The sequence below is a fragment of the Mizuhopecten yessoensis genome, unplaced genomic scaffold (genome assembly GCF_002113885.1).
Source record: "Mizuhopecten yessoensis strain PY_sf001 unplaced genomic scaffold, ASM211388v2 scaffold5185, whole genome shotgun sequence".
Classification (NCBI taxonomy): Eukaryota; Metazoa; Mollusca; class Bivalvia; order Pectinida; family Pectinidae; genus Mizuhopecten; species Mizuhopecten yessoensis.
In genome coordinates, this window is record NW_018405922.1 from 395,848 (window position 1) to 416,063 (window position 20,216).

Genomic DNA, 20,216 nt, shown 5'->3' on the forward strand with positions numbered 1-20,216 from the left:
AGTTTTTTCTTTATGATTTTGTATGGCAGGTGTCTGAAATGTTCTGCATGATAACTATCAATAGTACGTTTTCCTAATATTCTGATATGGTAGTTAGGCAGATTATTGATTATTTACGCATTATCTTTTCTGACTGTTATTTAAACTATGTTTATATGCCAGTAATCTGAACTGCTACTGGATCATTCGGAACACTGCTTCTTGCGGACTACGTATTGATGTCAAATTCATTGAATTTGAATGGGAGTACGACAAACTTCGATTTCGATACGGTATGTATAATACTTTGTATAACCTGTTCATAAAAGTATAACCACTTAGTAATAAAACATATAAAGCATGAAGGTCCATTGATCATTCATATATGTAAAATCAGTTCTGGGATTCCAGGAAAAATAAGTTTGAATACAATCAAATATATATGCCTTTCCTCTATACTTTTAATGGTGCGCAACGAATACTTGTATACAGATAATTACATAGTTGATGTCATAGTCTCTCTTTGATGATGCTTTGTAGGTTCGGCAGGCATCACAGAAGTGAACGTCAACACTACATCGGAACATGTGTTACCAAGCGAGAGTGTTACAATAAGGTTTACATCTGATAGTTCTCAGAGTCTTCGAGGTTTCAAGCTTTCATATTCTATCACAGGTAATCAGACATTTCAACATTAATATTGCATGATCACATTATGAAATGGCAGTCACAGTATTTTGAGCAGAGTCTATCATGTGAGTGTATAGAGGATAGAGAAATTCCGCCAAAGATTGTAGAATTTGAGTCAAAACAGAACCTTTGCTAAGGTTCTGAGTCCAAATTGTAAACCCGGGGGCAGTTTCTATATCCCAACTTCCTACATAACAGTTTACTCTTTTCCTTAATATCTTATCAGGATTTCAATAATTTGCAGAAATAACGTCATTTTCCTTGTATAAGATACTATTTTATGATATTATCTAAATCGAGGAAACATTATCAGTATTAAATATCCATGTAGATATGATGCATATATTATATATTTTTCCAACTTATTTTAAATGATTTATTTTAATTGTGCAAAATTATATTTTTATCACCTCAAGACCAAAATTGAAAAAAATGTAGGTTTTAATGAAGGTTTTAATGAAGGTTTTAATATCAATTAAGAGAGGATCTTAAAGTGGGGTTTCTTTTTAAAAAACATTATTGAACTGAATATTGGATATAATGACATATTTTAACGTAGTTCGAATCTAAAAATGTAAAAATAATGCTCACTTATTTGCACTCGTTTGTTCTCTTATGACTGGATTGAAAAAGTCATAGTGTAAAGTAAATAACTTTGGAAATAATTGTATGTTTTAAATAAACGAGAGTTCTCTCCCCTACGAGTTTAATTTACATTTGCTTAAATATATATAGCATAAAATGTGTATATGATATTTAATGTGTAATAATTAGCATATGTGACCTCACAACTAACAATGAAATGACGTCAAAATATGCGGAGAAATGCAGGAATGATGTCGTTTGTTGATGTCAATTTGTAAAAGACAATAGATACGACCTACAAATGAAAAATCCTTTCAGGATATATGCAGGTCTAAAAGACAAAATAGGACAATCACAGGATCAATAATGCAAAAACAAATGCGCAGCTTATCATGGAATGAAGAGATACTTATATGTATTTTATGACAATGATTACATGTTAAAAAAAATCCAGTCTAATTGAAATAAGTAGATCATCTAGCTTACATGACTTTCACAGGCGTATGGACACTGAGCTAGAAGTGAATAAATACATTAATAACATTTTACTATGTAGAATAGATATAATCATAAGTGTATGTATGTTACAGTGGAAATATTACTCGGGTTAGAAAATGTTGGAATAATAAGCAACTCAGACTGTTATCAGAGTTCGTTAATTATTTTTCCAATATTTTCTCACCGTCGTGATATACGATTCAACAAGCAGATATACTGATTATGTTTATTTAAAATATCAGACTTTAAAGCTGATTGTGTCTGAATTGGTCATTGCTATAACAAAATGTGATATTTTGGAAACAAAATATGTTTCGCTTGCAAAGAATATTCTACTTTACCTTGGCCTGGTTGTTTTAGTTTTACATTGGGTACTGGTGAAAAATCTAAACATGGTATACACTGTAATATACGTTTTGGGTAAAGTAGCAATGGCCGGCAGACAGAAACACTTTAATGGTATTTCAGGCTTCACGTTGACATCACTCTTTGTTCGCTTATACACCAAGTTCGTGTTACTAAAATTGATAAGAAATAAGCGTGCGAACGATTTGGTTTGGTTCAATTTTGTTAAACGTCATATTAACAGCTAAGGTAATTTAAGGACGTTCGTCCATGTGTGAAGTGTATGCGTGTTTGTGTTTTTGTATGCGGGAGACAATGCATATTGATGTGCTTGCCTCCTTGTGATAGCGCGGATCTGATGCCGACTGTATAGTGCTATCTCAATGCAATACCATGCCGAAGCCACCCAGCACAGCACATTATACTGACAACGGGTGAACCATTTGTTGCCATTCCCCTAAATGCTGAACCGTAAGCACGCAATAACAACTACAATTTTTAAGGACTTTGGTATGTCCAAGCCTGGTGACAGAACCCTTTGCATCCCTCACCTGGGCGAACGCTCAACATTAAGGACAAAAGTGAGTTATTGCCAAGCAATTTGCAAGGAAATAAGAGGTAGTTAGAAATAGAAAGAAATATGAAGATCCCGAATATTACAATAGGTGCATCAGATTTAGAGGACACCAAAGCAAATCCACAATTCTGCAGGGGATTCCAACATAATAAGTCGCCTCCTACGATACATGTAGTGGATAATGGCAGGTATATTCTTTTCCCGATCCTCACCTGAAGTGGTGGCATGTGGACGGAAACAATTTATACGCGGAAAGAATGAAAATATTGAAGCCAAAAAATGTGTTTAAACAACCATATTAAAGTGTAAGGGGACTAGTTTTTACACTTTCGTGCACTATTATAGCATTAGTGCAAAATATTTAGAGGAATATAAGTTTACTGTATGTAACCTAACATGATCGCTTTTAATTTAATTTTTCATGAATTGTTACAGGTTGCCGGAAGATAACCGACACATGCACAGGAAGGTCAAGTGTAAAGTTAAATGCCACATCAACAGAACAGTTCATTACTTCACCAGGATTTCCTGATAACTACGCAGAGTATAAAGGATTATTTTCATCTTTTGTTGCTGTCATAAGAGAACTAACATTTGATTGAAACATGCATGCTTCATGATCCCTTTGAATTTGCCCTTTAAAGTACGATTTAAATGGTCCCCTGTCTCTGAGTAAGAGGTGATGTGTGTGTATGTGTGTGTGCGTGGATTTGATTCATATTTTGGTTGCTGTTACTTACCAAATATTTAGTAAACACAAACTTATTAAAATTTTCAATATTACACTATTTCACTAGCTAAACTTAGCGATAGTTACTCCGTTCATTGAAAAAGGTCAAGTGCGAAATATATGTCTTTTAGATTTGGGTTGGACTGATGCAAAGGAGAAGGAAGAGAGAGAGAGAGAGAGAGGGGGGGGGGCATAACGTGTTTTTTCCTCTCACATTTACATAACTTAAGTTAGGACGTTTGTTGATTGATTACGTGCCGAATTAGCTTTACAAACGTGTCCTTCTGGACCTAGGGAAATACTAGTAAATTTTGTCAATTTTGCATTCAACTCTAATACGCATACTAAGTGCTATGTTTTAGTTAACCTTTTTAAGTGTGTCATATCGCATTGTTAAAGATCAGTGTTATGACGTTATAATACTCACTGAAAGTACGAAGCAAGAATGCATTTACACAGAGGGGATGTGACACAATACAGAAAACTACATAGTCATTTTGCTAATAAAGGACTCTCCTGTAGTTCTAACGTTAAAACAAATAAAAATATAACAGAATTCTTCGTCTTCAGGCCTCCGGAATTGGTAGAGTATGTCCTGAGAGTCATAATGTCATAAATATAATACTTAATGTTCCAAAAAGATATGAGTACAGAACAGAAGATCAATGTTTGATCCTATACGAATATGCATTAACATTATAGTTATCGTTGAATAACATTCATTAAACATCTTTAATATAGACTGGCATCTATATTATTTTTGTGACAAAGACACGATGGCGGTATCTGAATTTTTTTAGCATAAGAGTTATTTGAATTAAATTGTGTGATAGTTATATGAATCTTTATTTTTTGTATGATATTCATCAGAATTGTTTTGTAAGCCATTAATTTGATTTCTTCGCGATAGACATCTTGCTTTTTTTAATAATAATAATATTAATGATAATAATATGATCTGCTTTTATTTGATAGGTTTCTAAATATTTTTGTATGACAGTGATCGGATTAGATTTTGAAAGATAGGTACCTGAAGGATTTTGCCTGACAGTTCTTTGATAGTTTTTTGTGTTACTCGTCATCTGAAATTGTTTTGTGTGACAGGTACATGAATTGTATTTGTTTGACTAATATCCTCATACCATTGTATTGAGTTATTCTATATGATTTGTTATGGCAGGTGTCTGAAATGTTCTGCATTATAACTATCAATAGTACTTTTTCCTAACATTCTGATATGGTAGTTAGGCAGATTATTGATTATTTACGCATTATCTTTTATGACTGTTATTTAAACTATGTTTATATGCCAGTAATCTGAACTGCTACTGGATAATTCGGAACACTGCTGTTTGCGGACTGATACGTATTGATGTCAAATACATTGCATTTGAATGGATGTTCGACAAACTTCGATTTCGATACGGTATGTATAATTCTTTGTATAACCTGTTCATTAAATTATAACCACTTACTAATAAAACATATAAAACAGGAATGTCTATAGGTCAATCATATATGTAAAATCAGTTCTGGGATTCCACTAAAAATAAGTTTGAAAAAAATTAAAGATATGCAATTAAATTTTGGTATGTATATGAAAAAGAGTTCGTTCCTACAAATAGGTTAAAAGTAGTTACAAAAACATTTTCAAACATCAAATTAGTACGGTTTTCCATAATTATCACTACGGCTTTTGTTATCGAAGATGAAAGTTGTGGTCAAAATGAAGTATAATTATTAGATTGTGTACAAAATATTCATGCCTTTCCTCTATAATTTTAATGGTGCGCAACGAATACCTGTATACAGATAATTACATAGTTGATGTCATAGTCTCTCTTTGATGATGCTTTGTAGGTTCGGCAGGCATCACAGAAGTGAACGTCAACACTACATCGGAACATGTGCTACCAAGCGAGAGTGTAACAATAAGGTTTACATCAGATGAATCTCACAGTCTTCCAGGTTTCAAGCTTTCATATTCTATCACAGGTAATCAGACATTTCAACATCAACATTGCTTGATCACATCATGAAATGGCAGTCACAGTATTTTGAACAGAGTCTATCATGTGCATGTATGAATGATAGAGAAATCCCGCCAAAGGTTTTAGAATTTGAGTCAAAACAGGACCTTTGCTAAGGGTCTGAGTCCAAATTGTAAACCCGAGGGTAGTTTCTATATCCCAACTTCCTACATAACAGTTTACTCTTTTCTTTCATCTCTTATCAGGATTTCGATGATATGCAGAAGGATACTTTTCTTATTCTCAATATTTTGTTCTTTTTACAAATTTTAACAGCTTTTCAGAGTTTAAAATTGATTTCTTGGTATCGTTGACGAACTATTAAATGTTGTATTTTCATTTTTCAGTATTACTTAATCTGGATTCATGTATTCGTGGAAGTTCGCTTTTATAATTATTCTCATTTAGTAATTAAAATTGTCAGGAATAAGTCAAAAATGGATATTTGATGTCACAAAAGTGGAGGAACACTACGTTTAACATAAGCGATTATATCAATCGTTATGAACATGAGGTTGTATATTTAGGCTGCACATGTGTGAGCACATCAGGTTTAGATGTCAAAGCTACGTACACAAGGAAGTACATCACCTCGCCTGGGTTCCCTCGTGCCTACCATCAGTGAGTATTATACCGGCTATGTGGCATGTTACATTACAAAACCTACTTTTGTTCCATATTATATAGCAACTGTGAATCAGGGAAGTATGATTATGTTTAATTTTACGGAAGCAAATCGTTCCACGTGTCGATGTCATACTGATTTTATTAAACGAGCACAATAATGTGATGTGACATCAGCCTTTTAGGCGAGCCTTGAATGTCATATGAAATTAATGAGCTCGTTTAAAAAAATCAATATGACATGGACATGAATGTAAATTTATGTTTAAGGTTGAACTGAAAGGTGTATGTCATATTAAATTATACAGCTCGTTTAATAAAATTAACATGATATGGACACAAATATAAGATTATATTCACCATATTATATCGATAAATGGAAAGAAAACTTTCAGATACACCTATAAGTAATGAACTGACTCTTTGTTCCGCGCAGTGCAAAGTCGTTCGAGATTTTTTATTTATTTTTGTAATAATGAAAGGTTCTGAATGAAATACAAATAATAATCATATAAACATTTCAAATTGTTTTATCTTAAGATACCAGTAAGTGTATCACGTAGTAAAGTTAATCAAAGAAGTACCTGTAGTTGCGTAGGAATATATTCCTACGGTTTTGACCAATTGCAGCAACTTTAAGTTTATTACAGGTGTGCCATATTTATAACATGGCCGTGTAACATTGTCAAATTGGTCAGTTATGTGAAGAATAACATATGTTGGAATTCTATTAATGCTGCAGCAACACCATGTGCAGATGGAATATCGCCACATCAACTGCCTGTACTCTGCTACGGTTAGAAACAATTGTTGTTGAGACTGAGGATCGTTTGGACACCCCTACTATAAAGTACGGTAATTATGATTAACATACGGCATCCTTTACAGGAACTGATCTGCTGTTTATAACATTTGTATACATAGTAACGAGTGTTAACGATTCGCTCACATGAGGATAAAGCCTGTCTTACAGTCACAACATGTACCGCCAACCGTATTGATTGGTTTGGTTTGGTTTGTATTGTTTAACGTTCTAACAACAGCTATGGTATTTAAGGATGGCTTCCCCTGTGCGAGATGCATGGATGTAGTGTTTGCGTGTGCTTTCGGAGGCTGCGGTATGTTGTTGTTTGTCTCCTTGTGATAGCGCGAAACTAATGTCGACTTTATAGTGCTACCTCACTGAAGCATACTGCCGAAGACATCCAGCAGGACACCTCGCAAGTTCACATTATACTGACAACGGGCGAACTAGTCGTCTCACTCGCAAAATGCTGATCGCTAAGCAGAAGTAGAAACTACCATTTTTAGAGACTTTGGTGTGTCTCGGTTAGGGGACAGAACCCAAAGCCTTCCTCACAGGGGCGAACGCTGAATCGGGCAGTACTAATAAAGATAACCCTTAGCTTCAAATAAAAAGGCCTGACTTCAAACCAATTCCAAAGTGAATTGTTTGACTGAGGACGGCTTTTTATACTTGGTAACCTTGTGAAGATGTATTTGCTGGACAACTGATTAATAGTACGTAACATATGCCTTCACGTGACCGTTGGATAGTTACCCGTTTTGTTGATGTAACTACATGGTCGGAGTGTTTTGAACACACTGGTCCGAGTGTACTTATCATTATGCTGACTTCGCGTATATGCATTTGGTAAATAGATTCGTTATATAAATTCACCGGAATTGTCTTTACTACAATACGTCCTGTTTTTACAAGGCCCCGAAACTTTCAGGAAATATCGTCATTATTCATTCTAATGAACCAAAACCTAATTTCTAAGTTGAATAAATAACATGGATGTTGTAAACTCATATAAAATGCATAAGATTTATATAACGTACATTGAACTAAATATGAAACGATCTTACAAAATACAGTTATCAGCAAAAACGTAAACTCTGAATACTGTAAAAACTGAGTAGATATTATTATATACTAACTAGGATTTTTTTTCGAAATTAGGGTTTGCCCAATCCAAGTTTTTTTCTTTTTTTTCTGTCGCTTTCCCATGACTTTCGAATTGATTTTACAAAGCATATTCTTGCAAGATCTTTTGTCTTTGTTTTTAATCAGACGGAGGACTCCCAGAAAAGATCTCAAACAAAACGTATTATATCCCTAGTAACAGGTCAGTCCTACAATTTAAAACGGATGGATCAGTATCAAAACGAGGATTCAACATGTCATACCAAGCTGAAGGTGAATAAGTACATTTGTATTCTTTAGAAAGTTTAATTTCAAAACACCAATACTTTTTACAAATAATGACAATATTCTGTACAGAAATATATTTGTTTTTTATTCCATCGATGCTCAATGTTTACATATATATTTATATATATAGACTGCTGAAATAAAAGCATTCAAATATGTTTCTATCAATTCAAAACACTTGATTCAATTCATATCATTGTCTCCTGAAATTTGATTTGCATATGATATATATATTTCACTATTTTAGATCTACACATAGCTAAGAACTCTTCAGTATTTGGATGCAAAGACTCCCAGCTTCTAGCAGAGGCGAGGTCAAAATACGTTTTCTCGTCGAACTACCCGGAAAACAGCATGTAGGCATTTATTCAAATCAAATATAATGTTTCACTTCTTATTGAGTATTCATTTAACATTAAATACTATATCACACTTCACAGAAATATCCCAGTTTTTGCTAGGAAGGAGATTAGGCTGTTTTACCAACCTTGGGAATGACACCTCATAAGCGCAGTTATTCTGAAAAACGTCATCATCGCGTCATCACTTTATGGACTGTAGCCTGCGTCATCGATTTTGGCAAGGTGCATTTGGTTCACCAACGTATTTTTTTCGTCGTTGGTGGAACGACACGTTAATTTTTCAATTTATAAAGTTTTATCTTTGAAAAGAAATGATGAAAAATAGGCGTGGAATTGTAATCAATGACACAGGAAATCACAAAAAAGTACTATTGTGTGCAATGTTAGTGAATAGGTAATTGTTTCAACATGAGTGTACGCCTTCAACACGAAAAAAGTAATACAAAATGGTTAATGTTAACACTCTCTCACCCATGAAAAGGTATCCCACATTATTCGAAGTGTGCTATTCGGCGCTATAATACGTTAATACTGGACAACACATTTACAATGCATTCACCCCGCCACCACAGAGGGCTAAAGCGTTTCACTTGCCCTCTTACGAAAAGACTTTGATATCAAGCCTCCTCGGAGGACAAACATAGGTTCCCCTTCATATCCACGCACCATTCCCCGTTGTTGGCAACATAATCGAGGACATTAGTAAATTACAAACATAGAGATATGAGAGAGCGTTATTATCAAACCAGCTAAAAACATGTTAACAACTTTGTTTCATATTGAGGAGGACGTGGCAGTCATTTGAGTTCGTTTCCGTCAATGCTGACTTCCCTTTTGTTTCTGTGTCACAGTGGTTACCCTGTTTGTCATTTTCATAAATTTCTAGTTTCGATTTAATCACTTTTTTCGTCTGTCGGCTAACTATATTTCTCCTGTTTCACCATAATCAGGGATACAGACTGTAACTGGATGATCTTTGCCGCTGAACCCTGCACTACGACAGGCACTGTCAATGGCAGCAGATTATCGATTGTAGTGGAGGAATTCAAATCCAACGGATCTTCTCCCATCGCTATTTTTCAAGGTTAGCAATTGTTCTTTAAGTTATTGCATGGTGTAACGTATGTCAAAAGCATCTTCTTTGCTCCTATTTTATTCAAGCACAGTAAATAGTGGAGGCTATGAAATTAATCGCTTAAATATCCCCGTGTCACTGCCCAAACTGTAACTTAGTGTTTTGTAAGTTGTTTCTCCGACAAGGTTATAGCTTTTGATAAATTCATTTGCGACAAAAACATACCTTGCGGGACTTTTAGTAAAAATAACAAAGATGAATAACAAGGTATGATCAGCAAAGGTGTTCTTGGTGTAAAACATACCAGCGGAGCTAGACGCGGATTCGAACCCTGGACTATCGCCCTAGTCGATTGAGTTACACGGTGAACCGAAGGATTCCTGTCCAACTATTCTCCAATTATATCTAAACCAGGTTAAGGGGATGTTACTGTTTATAGAACAAACACAGTACAGTGAGACAGGGATCCTTACAGATGTTAAGGGGAGGTTACTGAATATAATAATATACAGCATTTGATATAGCGCCCTATCCATCTAACATAAACCACTCTAAAGCGCTGTACAGTACATAGATTTATAAGTAATACAATTAGCATATACATTAATCTATTCAATTATGAGGAATTCGCAGGAGCTGCCTTATCAGGCGCTAACTACTAGTCCTATGCCACTTGGCTAATATCTCCCTATGTGTGTATGTCTGCGTGTGTGCCGGAGATTATTGTGTTCCGTTTGTAGTGGGACCGTGCTTAAAATGGCATCTTTTACAGTGCCATCTCACTTGATTTATACAGCACAGATACCGCAACATCCACCCCAGACCATGTTATACTCCACCTGGGTTGTTGGAGTTGTGTGGGCAGGTGTAAAACACTTTCTCTCATATGCCATGCGTACGCCGACTTCGGGGATCGAACCCCGGCCGTCTGCGAGGAAGGCCGAAGTGTTAACCACTCTACCAATCCGCCCATAATTTAGAACAAACACAGTACAGTGAGAGAGGGATCCTTTCGGAAGTTAGGGATCCTTACAGAAGTTAGGGATCCTTACAGAAGTTAAGTGGAGGGTACTGTATATAGAACAAACACAGTACAGTGAGAGAGGGATCCTTACGGAAGTTAGGGATCCTTACAGAAGTTAGGGATCCTTACAGAAGTTAAGGGGATGTTACTGTATAAAGAACAAACTATGGTGGCATATTTCTGCCATCCACTTGCGACTTACGAGTTACGTATGTCGACATAATTATTGAAAGATGTCGACATAATCTGAGAATATGTCGACATAATCTGTGAAGATGTCGACATAACTGGGTAACTCGGCTTTTTATCGTGTTAATGCTCGGGTGTGACATCGACTTACGACTTGCCACTTACGACTTATTTATGTAAAATCCCTCTTTGATTGATAAACTCTGTACATCATAGTAACCTACTGTAATATCCATATCTTTGATTTCCCATATTTACATTGATTTTACCAAGTTACTCACCAGTATAGTCACCACTGTTCAGTCACCATCAGCCCACCTTCGCGGTCCTCGTGCACAAGCCTCGTTTTGGTAAGTCGGCAATAATCTACTAGGATGTCGACATAAATAAGTCGTAAGTGGCAAGTCGTAAGTGGCAAGTCGATGTCACACCCGAGCATTAACACGATAAAAAGCCGAGTTACCCACTTACGAGATAATTATCTCGGCAAAATTGATAATATGTCGACATAATTTAACAGTTATGTCGACATCTTTCAATAATTATGTCGACATACGTAACTCGTAAGTCGCAAGTGGATGGCAGAAACATGCCACCATAACAAACACAGTGAGACAGGAATCCTTACGGAAGTTAAGGGGAGGCTACTGTATAAAGAACAAACACAGTACAGTGAGACAGGGATCCTTACAGAAGTTAAGGGGAGGCTACTGTATATAGAACAAACACAGTACAGTGAGACAGGGATCCTTACAGAAGTTAAGGGGAGGTTACTGTATATAGAACAAACACAGTACAGTGAGAGAGGGATCCTTACGGAAGTTAAGGGGAGGTTACTGTATATAGAACAAACACAGTGAGACAGGAATACTTAAATATTAGTTTTGTTTAAATTCTCAGCTCAATCAAGAGGTAGTATAACTATCCACGTGCCACAGGAATCAAGTCTAGTTGGACAGCCATTGGACTTTTATGTTCTCGCAGAAGAATTCGTTTTGATTACAGTTCGCCACATCGGAGAGAGCTCTGTATTCAAACTCTCCTATCAAATAACGGAGCTTAAAGCTGGTAAGGATTGCAAATTTTCGTATTTTTTGTATATATTACATCAAACGCCATGATGCCCACTTTCGTTCAATGTTTAGTAACTTTGAATTTGTAACACTAAAAAGATATGACTTGAACTGAAATGTTTATGGTATTTCTGTGTTGAAATTCAGTCTCGCACATTGGAAGTATGTTAGCCTTGTCTTTAACTATCCGGCATCTTTATGAAGAGAACCATCACTAGATAGCTTTAAATAACATCTACACATCACTTTGAGATAAACAAAATACACATGAACGTGTAACTGAAAAAGGGACAAAAGTGTCAATAACGATCTTAAAATTGTTTAGATGAACTTCTTATTAATTTTTCCGGTCTGTAGGAATATGTGTATCTGTTTGTGGTAGTAGTATTCCTGCTGTGTTTAATTTATCGATTGCAAATTGCACTTTGATGATAGTATGATAAACAAGTATTTCGTGTTTAATTTGGACGCTATCTCATACCTCAACGCGAGCATTACCGATCATGCTTTTATCCTTCCATACACTCCTAAGCGAGAAAAGAAGTGTTCGTCTGATTTCAATTATTATCAATAATTAGTTTAAAAAATAAGAATTGTTTGTTGATTTGCAACCATTTCGAATATAATGTTTTTCTTGGATTTTAACCTAAATGTCTTTGTTGCCGATATTAAGTGCATATCATATAGTCCCAGATTCCTGACTAATAGTATTTTATTATAATAATTATATCAGCTTTTAATTGACTCAATACTATTGTTGTCGAATTGTCACATCATGCATGTGAAATGGCGGTATAATCTATCATACATGCATTGGAATGGGGAAAACATGTTGTTAATAATGCTGTTTACATAATTACAGAAACGGAACACCAAAGCGATGATACTTTACTGATCGCTTTAGCCTCAACGATTTGTATTGTCTGCATTGTCACTGTCATTGTGCATATAGTAGTCCGTCTTTACTGCCGTAAAAGGTCCTCACAGACAAAACCGAGTAAGTTTAAGTATTGAGCCATTATCATGTTTTAAGACATGGTTTCCTTCCTAATTCTTTATCTCTTTCTGCTAAAACAGTACAATATGTTAAATTCGAGTTTAAAACGTTCTTTTTGACAGTAATATTGTTTCGATCATGATTTATTATTATAAACAATCGGTACCTTTCCTTTTGTTTGTGTTGTTAATTTCAAACAAAAGACAATATCAATTTCAATTAGATGCAAAGTATGATTTGTTGGAGGAATGTAAACAACTGAACGTACTGATTAGAATACATCTTAAATGTTGATAGCATAATATACTGTTACTAACATTCTGAAAAATAAAAAAGATCTACCAACAAAAGCAAAGTAGGCATAACTTGAGAGATATTCGAATAATGCACTCGTCCGTGATACGAAATACTTCATAATATAAAAGTTCGGTTGCATTCATATCACAAGTCTACCGAAAATCGAAAATAAATTGGATACTGAGGATTGCTGGGTAAATTTACAAACTGAACAATATTATCTACGTCTATTGTTTAAGATATCATAAAATGCTAGATGTGAAGGGTTGCACAAAATTAGAAAGCCATCCAATTCCATTATATCATGAGATTGCTTTTTGCCTACTGCAGAATTGATTTGTTTGTGTTTTTGTGTGTTAGTATAATGTGGGGACACCACAAAAACTGTTACAGATATGCCGTGCCGATAACACGTATATACATTGTATGCATATGTCTTAATTTCCTGGCTTCACTGCAGGTCGAAACCCCCTTCAGAATTGAGAATTTGGAACTGGGTCATGACGTTAAAGTGAAACAACACTTGAAAGTTTCCCCTTAATACACTCTGTGGACACGATATCCGCGTGACGTTGGGATCGCGATTACTAAAAGCCTTACGCTCATTTGCTAACAAGCAAACCTAAACTTTAAGTAAAGCGAATATATTTTTCGAAGGCTGCCTTGTCCAAGCTACATAAGCTTACGTCTCTTACAATACACGTTATATATTGTCTAAAACTACCTGAAACAAACATAACTTTGTTTCCGCAGGCGATACCGTCAAATTTCACAACGAAGGGAAAGTCAAAACAAAGCGACCGTAAGTACAATATGTATATATATACACTATGTGTGGTGTAAAAGTAATACGTATACTAGCATGGCTTATGTTTGTCAGCTCATTTCTTATATCGCCTTTTTTTAATTCGGCAAACTCACCTGGGCATCGTAATAGTGTTGTATTCTTTATATTATAGTACCACGTTATCTATCTATATATCTATAAATATCTAGAAATAATAAGATGACCCAAGCAAATTAAAAAGTCATACGATTTACTAACAACAAACGCTGTTTATCGTAACATATTTAGATACGTCGACATGGGCATACGAGATCACAGCGAGAATGGAAACCAACGAGAGACAAGTAGTACCGGTGACATCTATGAGGATGTAGGCAACGCTGAAGATCTTGGAGCTAACAAACAAGACTATTATTACATAGATACGCCTGGAGCAGAAAATGAACAACATAGTGACATGTATATTAATACTGATACCATCAATGTCGACCATGAACCAAGTGTTTCCATCCGTAATGATGGCGATGAAGATGTGTACGAAGAAATTGACATTCCGTCTACAAGTCGCCTTAACAGTTGAGAGGGGTGTTCAGTGTTGTTTTTAAAATATAGTGTATATAATTATGATTGCCATACTTCCTGTATGGAACCTATTACCATATAGCGAAAGGTTTAGGACCATTTTCCCATTGCACTGGAAATTTTCATGTATACAGTAGCATCCCCCTTGGTAACAATAAGAACGCTGCTGTTGATTGATTATATTTCTATTAAAAAGTCCAACACGGTGTATGTGTTGGTTTCTTAACAAAATAACTTCTAAAAGCTATAGGCACCTGGCACGGCATTCCCCCCGGTCACATTATACTGACAACGGGTGAACCGGTTACGCCTTCCTATTGATGCTTTATTGTAACTTTGTTGAAATGTCATATAACGCTATTTAAGCATTCCTGTATATAATATTACTTAAACGTGTCTTAATATTTGTTTCTCATGCTGTTGTCAGAAATGTTAAGAGAAAGATTCTTTCATAAAATAATTACATCTAGACAGTTGGTTTTCGCTTGATGTGACTAAATAGATTATCTTAAATGAAATGTTATTGAAAAATGATGATGTATGTAAGATTTTTTATTGAGCATTTAGATTGCATATGATTCATACAATATACTAATATGATTATATTTACAAAGTCGAAAAGTATTTAATGTTTTTGTATCTATTTCTTTTATCTCACCTAGTCCGAAGCAGCTGTGTAGAGCATCCTTGGACAACGGGTAGTCAAGTTTGGGTAAACAGAGAGTGTGCCCCCCCCACCCCCTTGGTGCAGAGGGGTTCAGCCCAATAGGGGAAATTCAGGTTTTTAACCAAATTAGGTCCAGAGCATCCTTTGGCATAGGGAATGTCAGGTTTATATAAGCAAAAGGTGTGGCTATGGGGAGGGGCAGCAGGGCGGGGCACAATACAGGAATTTGAGGTTTAAAAAAAACTCCATTTCATGGAAGCAGAAAGGAGGAACCTAATGTGGGACGGGTGTTGCTGAGAGACAGAGTCAAGATTTGGAAATAGTTGCAGTATTATATGTAATAAGAATAATGTTTATGGTAATACGGCATTGGTTACATGGAAAAAAAATAGTTGGTTGGCTCGCCCCTTTGGATCCTCTCATAACATGTGTAGATAGAAGTAGTTTATCCATAGTCTTTGATAATCAAATGCAATAATATGTTAAAGTATGTTTGTTTACTTTTCAAGGAACGAAAATGGAATAAGATATTTCAAAGTTTTCTTTTGCTTTTATACTTAGATATTTGTTTAGATATAGATATTTGTATAGATAAAAAGCATGTTTCGAATAAACACGAGTATTTGTTGTCTGTTTTTGCACAACCTACCAATAACAATGTCATTTGCAAATATCTATCGATATTCTAAAATCTTTACATATGACCTTCCCATTTTCCATTAACTCTATGAAAAGTCAACCTGTAGTTACTGGACAGTGGGTTTTCTATGGGTTCCGTGACGTCAGTGTTAGAAACCACTCCCTCCAATACGATAGCCGCCATCTTTTTGTTGTCGTTAGGTTGATAAAGTCGCATTTTGACGGGTTTTGCAGACAATGAAGACATCCAGATTAGGAGGGGAAGTTCTTACTTCTGTATAAAAAAAATCTGCACATATACCTAGAGCATTTAACTGCAATTTGACAGTTGCCGTCTGGTTACATTTTTTAATGGCGACCGTTGTTTGGAAAGTTGTCGGTCCGATAATGGCCGTCTGCGGCTGTTCAAAGAATTGGACCAGTGAGATTTTGCAACAGCAGGAAATATAAATTAAGCTCATCCGACTAATTAATAAAAGATAGGTCGTATGAGGAAATGTAAATATAACGATTGAACGTCTGTTAGATCGGACGTCATACTATTTATCTGTCACCCAGATTGCATTCATATTGGCTGTTACTGCAATATGACAGACGTTCAATCTCTAAATATAAGGCAAAAATATATGAAAATGTGTACATAATATTATCCAAATTGTTTTCAAATCTTCAAAAACAAATATTTTTGTATTGCCTGGCGCGATAACTCGTTTAACTTGAATATCTGTCCATAGAAAGTTTACGTCTGGAGACATCTTTAGTTGCTTGAAGCCCAATATAATTGGTAAATGCATAATAAGCTACCTATATAAAGCATTCATAATTGAAGAGTAAATTATTTTATATGTTCTAACGTTTGTTTTGTAAAGGTATTTAGGTATTGGATTTGTCCAACTTGACAAAGATATGTTGGTATGTGCGCGCCTATAGCCAGTGTACTGTTTTATCTTGGGATTTACTCAAACCAACAAGACGAAAACCAATAATAAAGCATGACTGCATGACACTGCTGATGTAAACCAATGACAGCCTAGGAAACTTGACAAACACATTTCATATTGACGTGTTAATTTAAGGAAAAGTGTCTTCAATAATTGTCTGGTTATAAAGCTACGCTATCAATTCAATTAACACGTGCTCAGCTGAAGTAAACTACTCTTTATATTTGCATTAGCAGTATTAATTTGGCAATTCAATTCGTCTGATCAGCAGACAAAACTTTCATTTTTAGACATATAACGTTTGATAGAATGCATAAAAGTGACAATCTGAATGTTGTTTAAGTGGTGGCTGACTGCCAACTTCAATGTTGATGACGTCACATACTTGTGTCTCGTTTATGGAAAATATGCATATCCCCGCCCACATCTATCGTTGTTGACGTCACAGAAACCTATTACGATATTTAGTAAGGTTATGATGTAATGGCTCCAGTTAACAGGACAATGGTTACCATGTGAATATCAGCGTAGACTTAATATATATAGAGAATACACGCACATACAAAATATTCGATTTTCAGTGTAAATATCACTGCTTTATGCATACTGCCATTATTTTGACATTGATCTGGAGAAAACATATGCTGATTCTTTTTTCCATGATTTTTTTTTACATTAATCTACTGTCTAGTAGTTTTAAAATGTTATTTGTCTCAATGATATCGTTTTGCTGGGTAGCAATACATGGTCATGGTTATATTTTCCTTTTGATTTCTCTTCTATTCATGACCGGACGTGTGTTTTCCTTGTTGAGTCCGTCCGCTGGGTAACTCTTTACATGGACGTTCGATATTTCACCCCCCGTATTTTTGTTTGTCACTGTAGGATATGGTGTCCAAAATTTCAGGTATTTTTCGGCTTCATTGCCTACATATCCGCCAAGTTGTTATATATTCACTAACTTAACAAGAAATAAACTACGTGTCTACCTTGATAAAGATTATTGCTTAAACGATAATACCAATTAGGTTAATTGAAAACATTTGAAGGGAAGTATTGATAAGAATAAATAAAAATGACAAGTCTAACCTGATAAGACTGTAAACATGATGAATGCTAGAATATTTCAAATGCTTCTGAGTTTATTAATTTTCCTCTCACTAGGAAGTTTCAGGAAAAAGGGAGAAATCTATTGTAAAATGCAGAAATAAGCGTCATCATACATTTTTGTTTTAAATATAATTAACTAATTGGCGTAACATACCTGGTATCTTGATCGATCGTCAGTATTATCATTGTCGTTGTCTACTGATAATAATCCTTCAATATACGAGGAAAGGCAAGATAGTCAAAAAAACACATAAATAAAAGATAGTCAACAAAACACATAAATAAAAGATAGTCAACAAAACACATAAATAAAAGATAGTCAACAAAACCCATAAATAACTGCACCGATTAGTAACATAAAATGACGCACGTTAAAAGAGTCCTGACTGTGACGACCTGAAACCATGATACAGTATTACTTATCTAGTCTTCAAAACTGTCCATTGTATTATATAACACTGTCACCCTAAACGTATCACCGCGGGCATTGCGCTTAGGTGATATGTAGATAATTACATTCCAAAAGGTAACAGTCAGTAGCAATGGCTGACATTGTTTGCAAGCCGTTTATAACATGGGAGAAAAGGCATTATACTTCATTTAAATCTGATAAAAATAGACACCTAAGTTAAAGCCTTAATATGAAAAGGCAAAGCCTTGAAAGAGCGTAGCTTTTGTTGATCTCTGATATCTACTGATTCAGAATAGTACTTTCAGAATGAGATAAGATAACATTTATTTAAACTCGGCAAGTCGAGGTATAACAATAATAAACAAGCTCTAATGAGATAAAGATCGATATTACAATAGGGGAGACCGGGGCAAGTTCGGCCCATTATTATTTAATTCCATTTTGGGAAGTCCGTTTTTGAATATTATTGAACTTTTCCTGTCGGGACATCGGATGGCCGAACGGGCCCCGCCATGGAGTAAGTTAGGACAACAATTCGGGTAAGTTCAACCTCCTATGCAATCAGCTTTATCATGACGTTGTAGCGTGTACTTCACAAGCCCGTGAGAGTTGCAAGTTCTGGTTTCGGTACTTGTAAGTTGTACGGGGGAATCGCCAATACTGTGAGAGTTAAAAGCACAGTGTATGTTGCAAGTCAACATAAATATGGACAAATTATCACTGGCACGGCTCTATAGGTGCTTATTTTTTTGTGATTTTACATTTTTACCCAATGATTGAGATATGAAAGGACCGTCATAAGCAAGGGAGTGTTTACCGGCGGTTATTCGCCTACCGCACTCAGAATAACACGGCTGTGTGACCCGTTGTCCACGAATTATATACAGATGAATGTTTTCGTCAATGGCATAATTATATCTGTTAATTAAAACAGGTATTTAAAGGTTCAAATTGACATAAGTTAATATACAGATCAAACTGGCCATGGACTTACGTACTGTAGTGTAAGAGAACAGGCGTTTGAATTAAATATTAACACCTAAGCTATTCTCTAAAATAGATAGGATATTATATATATATTTTTTATTACCGATGCTACTAATTATTGACAGAATTTCAAACTCCGATGCTAAGATGAAGGAGATACCTGCTGTTTCATTTCCCTTCGTAAATATAGTACCAAAGTTAATGACAGAAAACATGCAACGCCAGATTTTACCGCCAATTTAACGACTTGCCAGGGTATCAGGGAACCTGTTCGCGTCCGAATTTATATTTCAATAAATTATTTATGCACAGCAATGCTTGATTTAGCTTTTATGGCTGTCAGTGTGTTACACGTTTGACCTTAAAAAGTAGCAATTCCATTTACAGACAGTCCGCATAACTAGAAGCTAGATCATGATTTTCTTTCTACCCTCTCAAAAGTAATATTCTCCTGTTAAATCATTTTTNGATATTATATATATATTTTTTATTACCGATGCTACTAATTATTGACAGAATTTCAAACTCCGATGCTAAGATGAAGGAGATACCTGCTGTTTCATTTCCCTTCGTAAATATAGTACCAAAGTTAATGACAGAAAACATGCAACGCCAGATTTTACCGCCAATTTAACGACTTGCCAGGGTATCAGGGAACCTGTTCGCGTCCGAATTTATATTTCAATAAATTATTTATGCACAGCAATGCTTGATTTAGCTTTTATGGCTGTCAGTGTGTTACACGTTTGACCTTAAAAAGTAGCAATTCCATTTACAGACAGTCCGCATAACTAGAAG

At 35.3% G+C, this 20,216-nt stretch overlaps 1 protein-coding gene across 1 annotated transcript; it reads left to right on the forward strand.

Annotated features, from left to right (window-relative positions):
* Positions 1-532: 532 nt before the first annotated feature.
* LOC110450351 lies at positions 533-15,934 on the forward strand. The gene is made up of 13 exons (XM_021497829.1): positions 533-654; positions 3,110-3,218; positions 4,718-4,830; positions 5,265-5,399; positions 5,962-6,055; positions 6,801-6,913; positions 8,136-8,261; positions 8,524-8,632; positions 9,589-9,722; positions 11,827-11,994; positions 12,862-12,996; positions 14,047-14,095; positions 14,369-15,934. Exons 3-13 carry the CDS (start codon positions 4,803-4,805, stop codon positions 14,658-14,660), a joined length of 1,383 nt encoding a protein of 460 aa, XP_021353504.1. The 5' UTR covers positions 533-654; positions 3,110-3,218; positions 4,718-4,802; the 3' UTR covers positions 14,661-15,934.
* Positions 15,935-20,216: the final 4,282 nt, after the last annotated feature.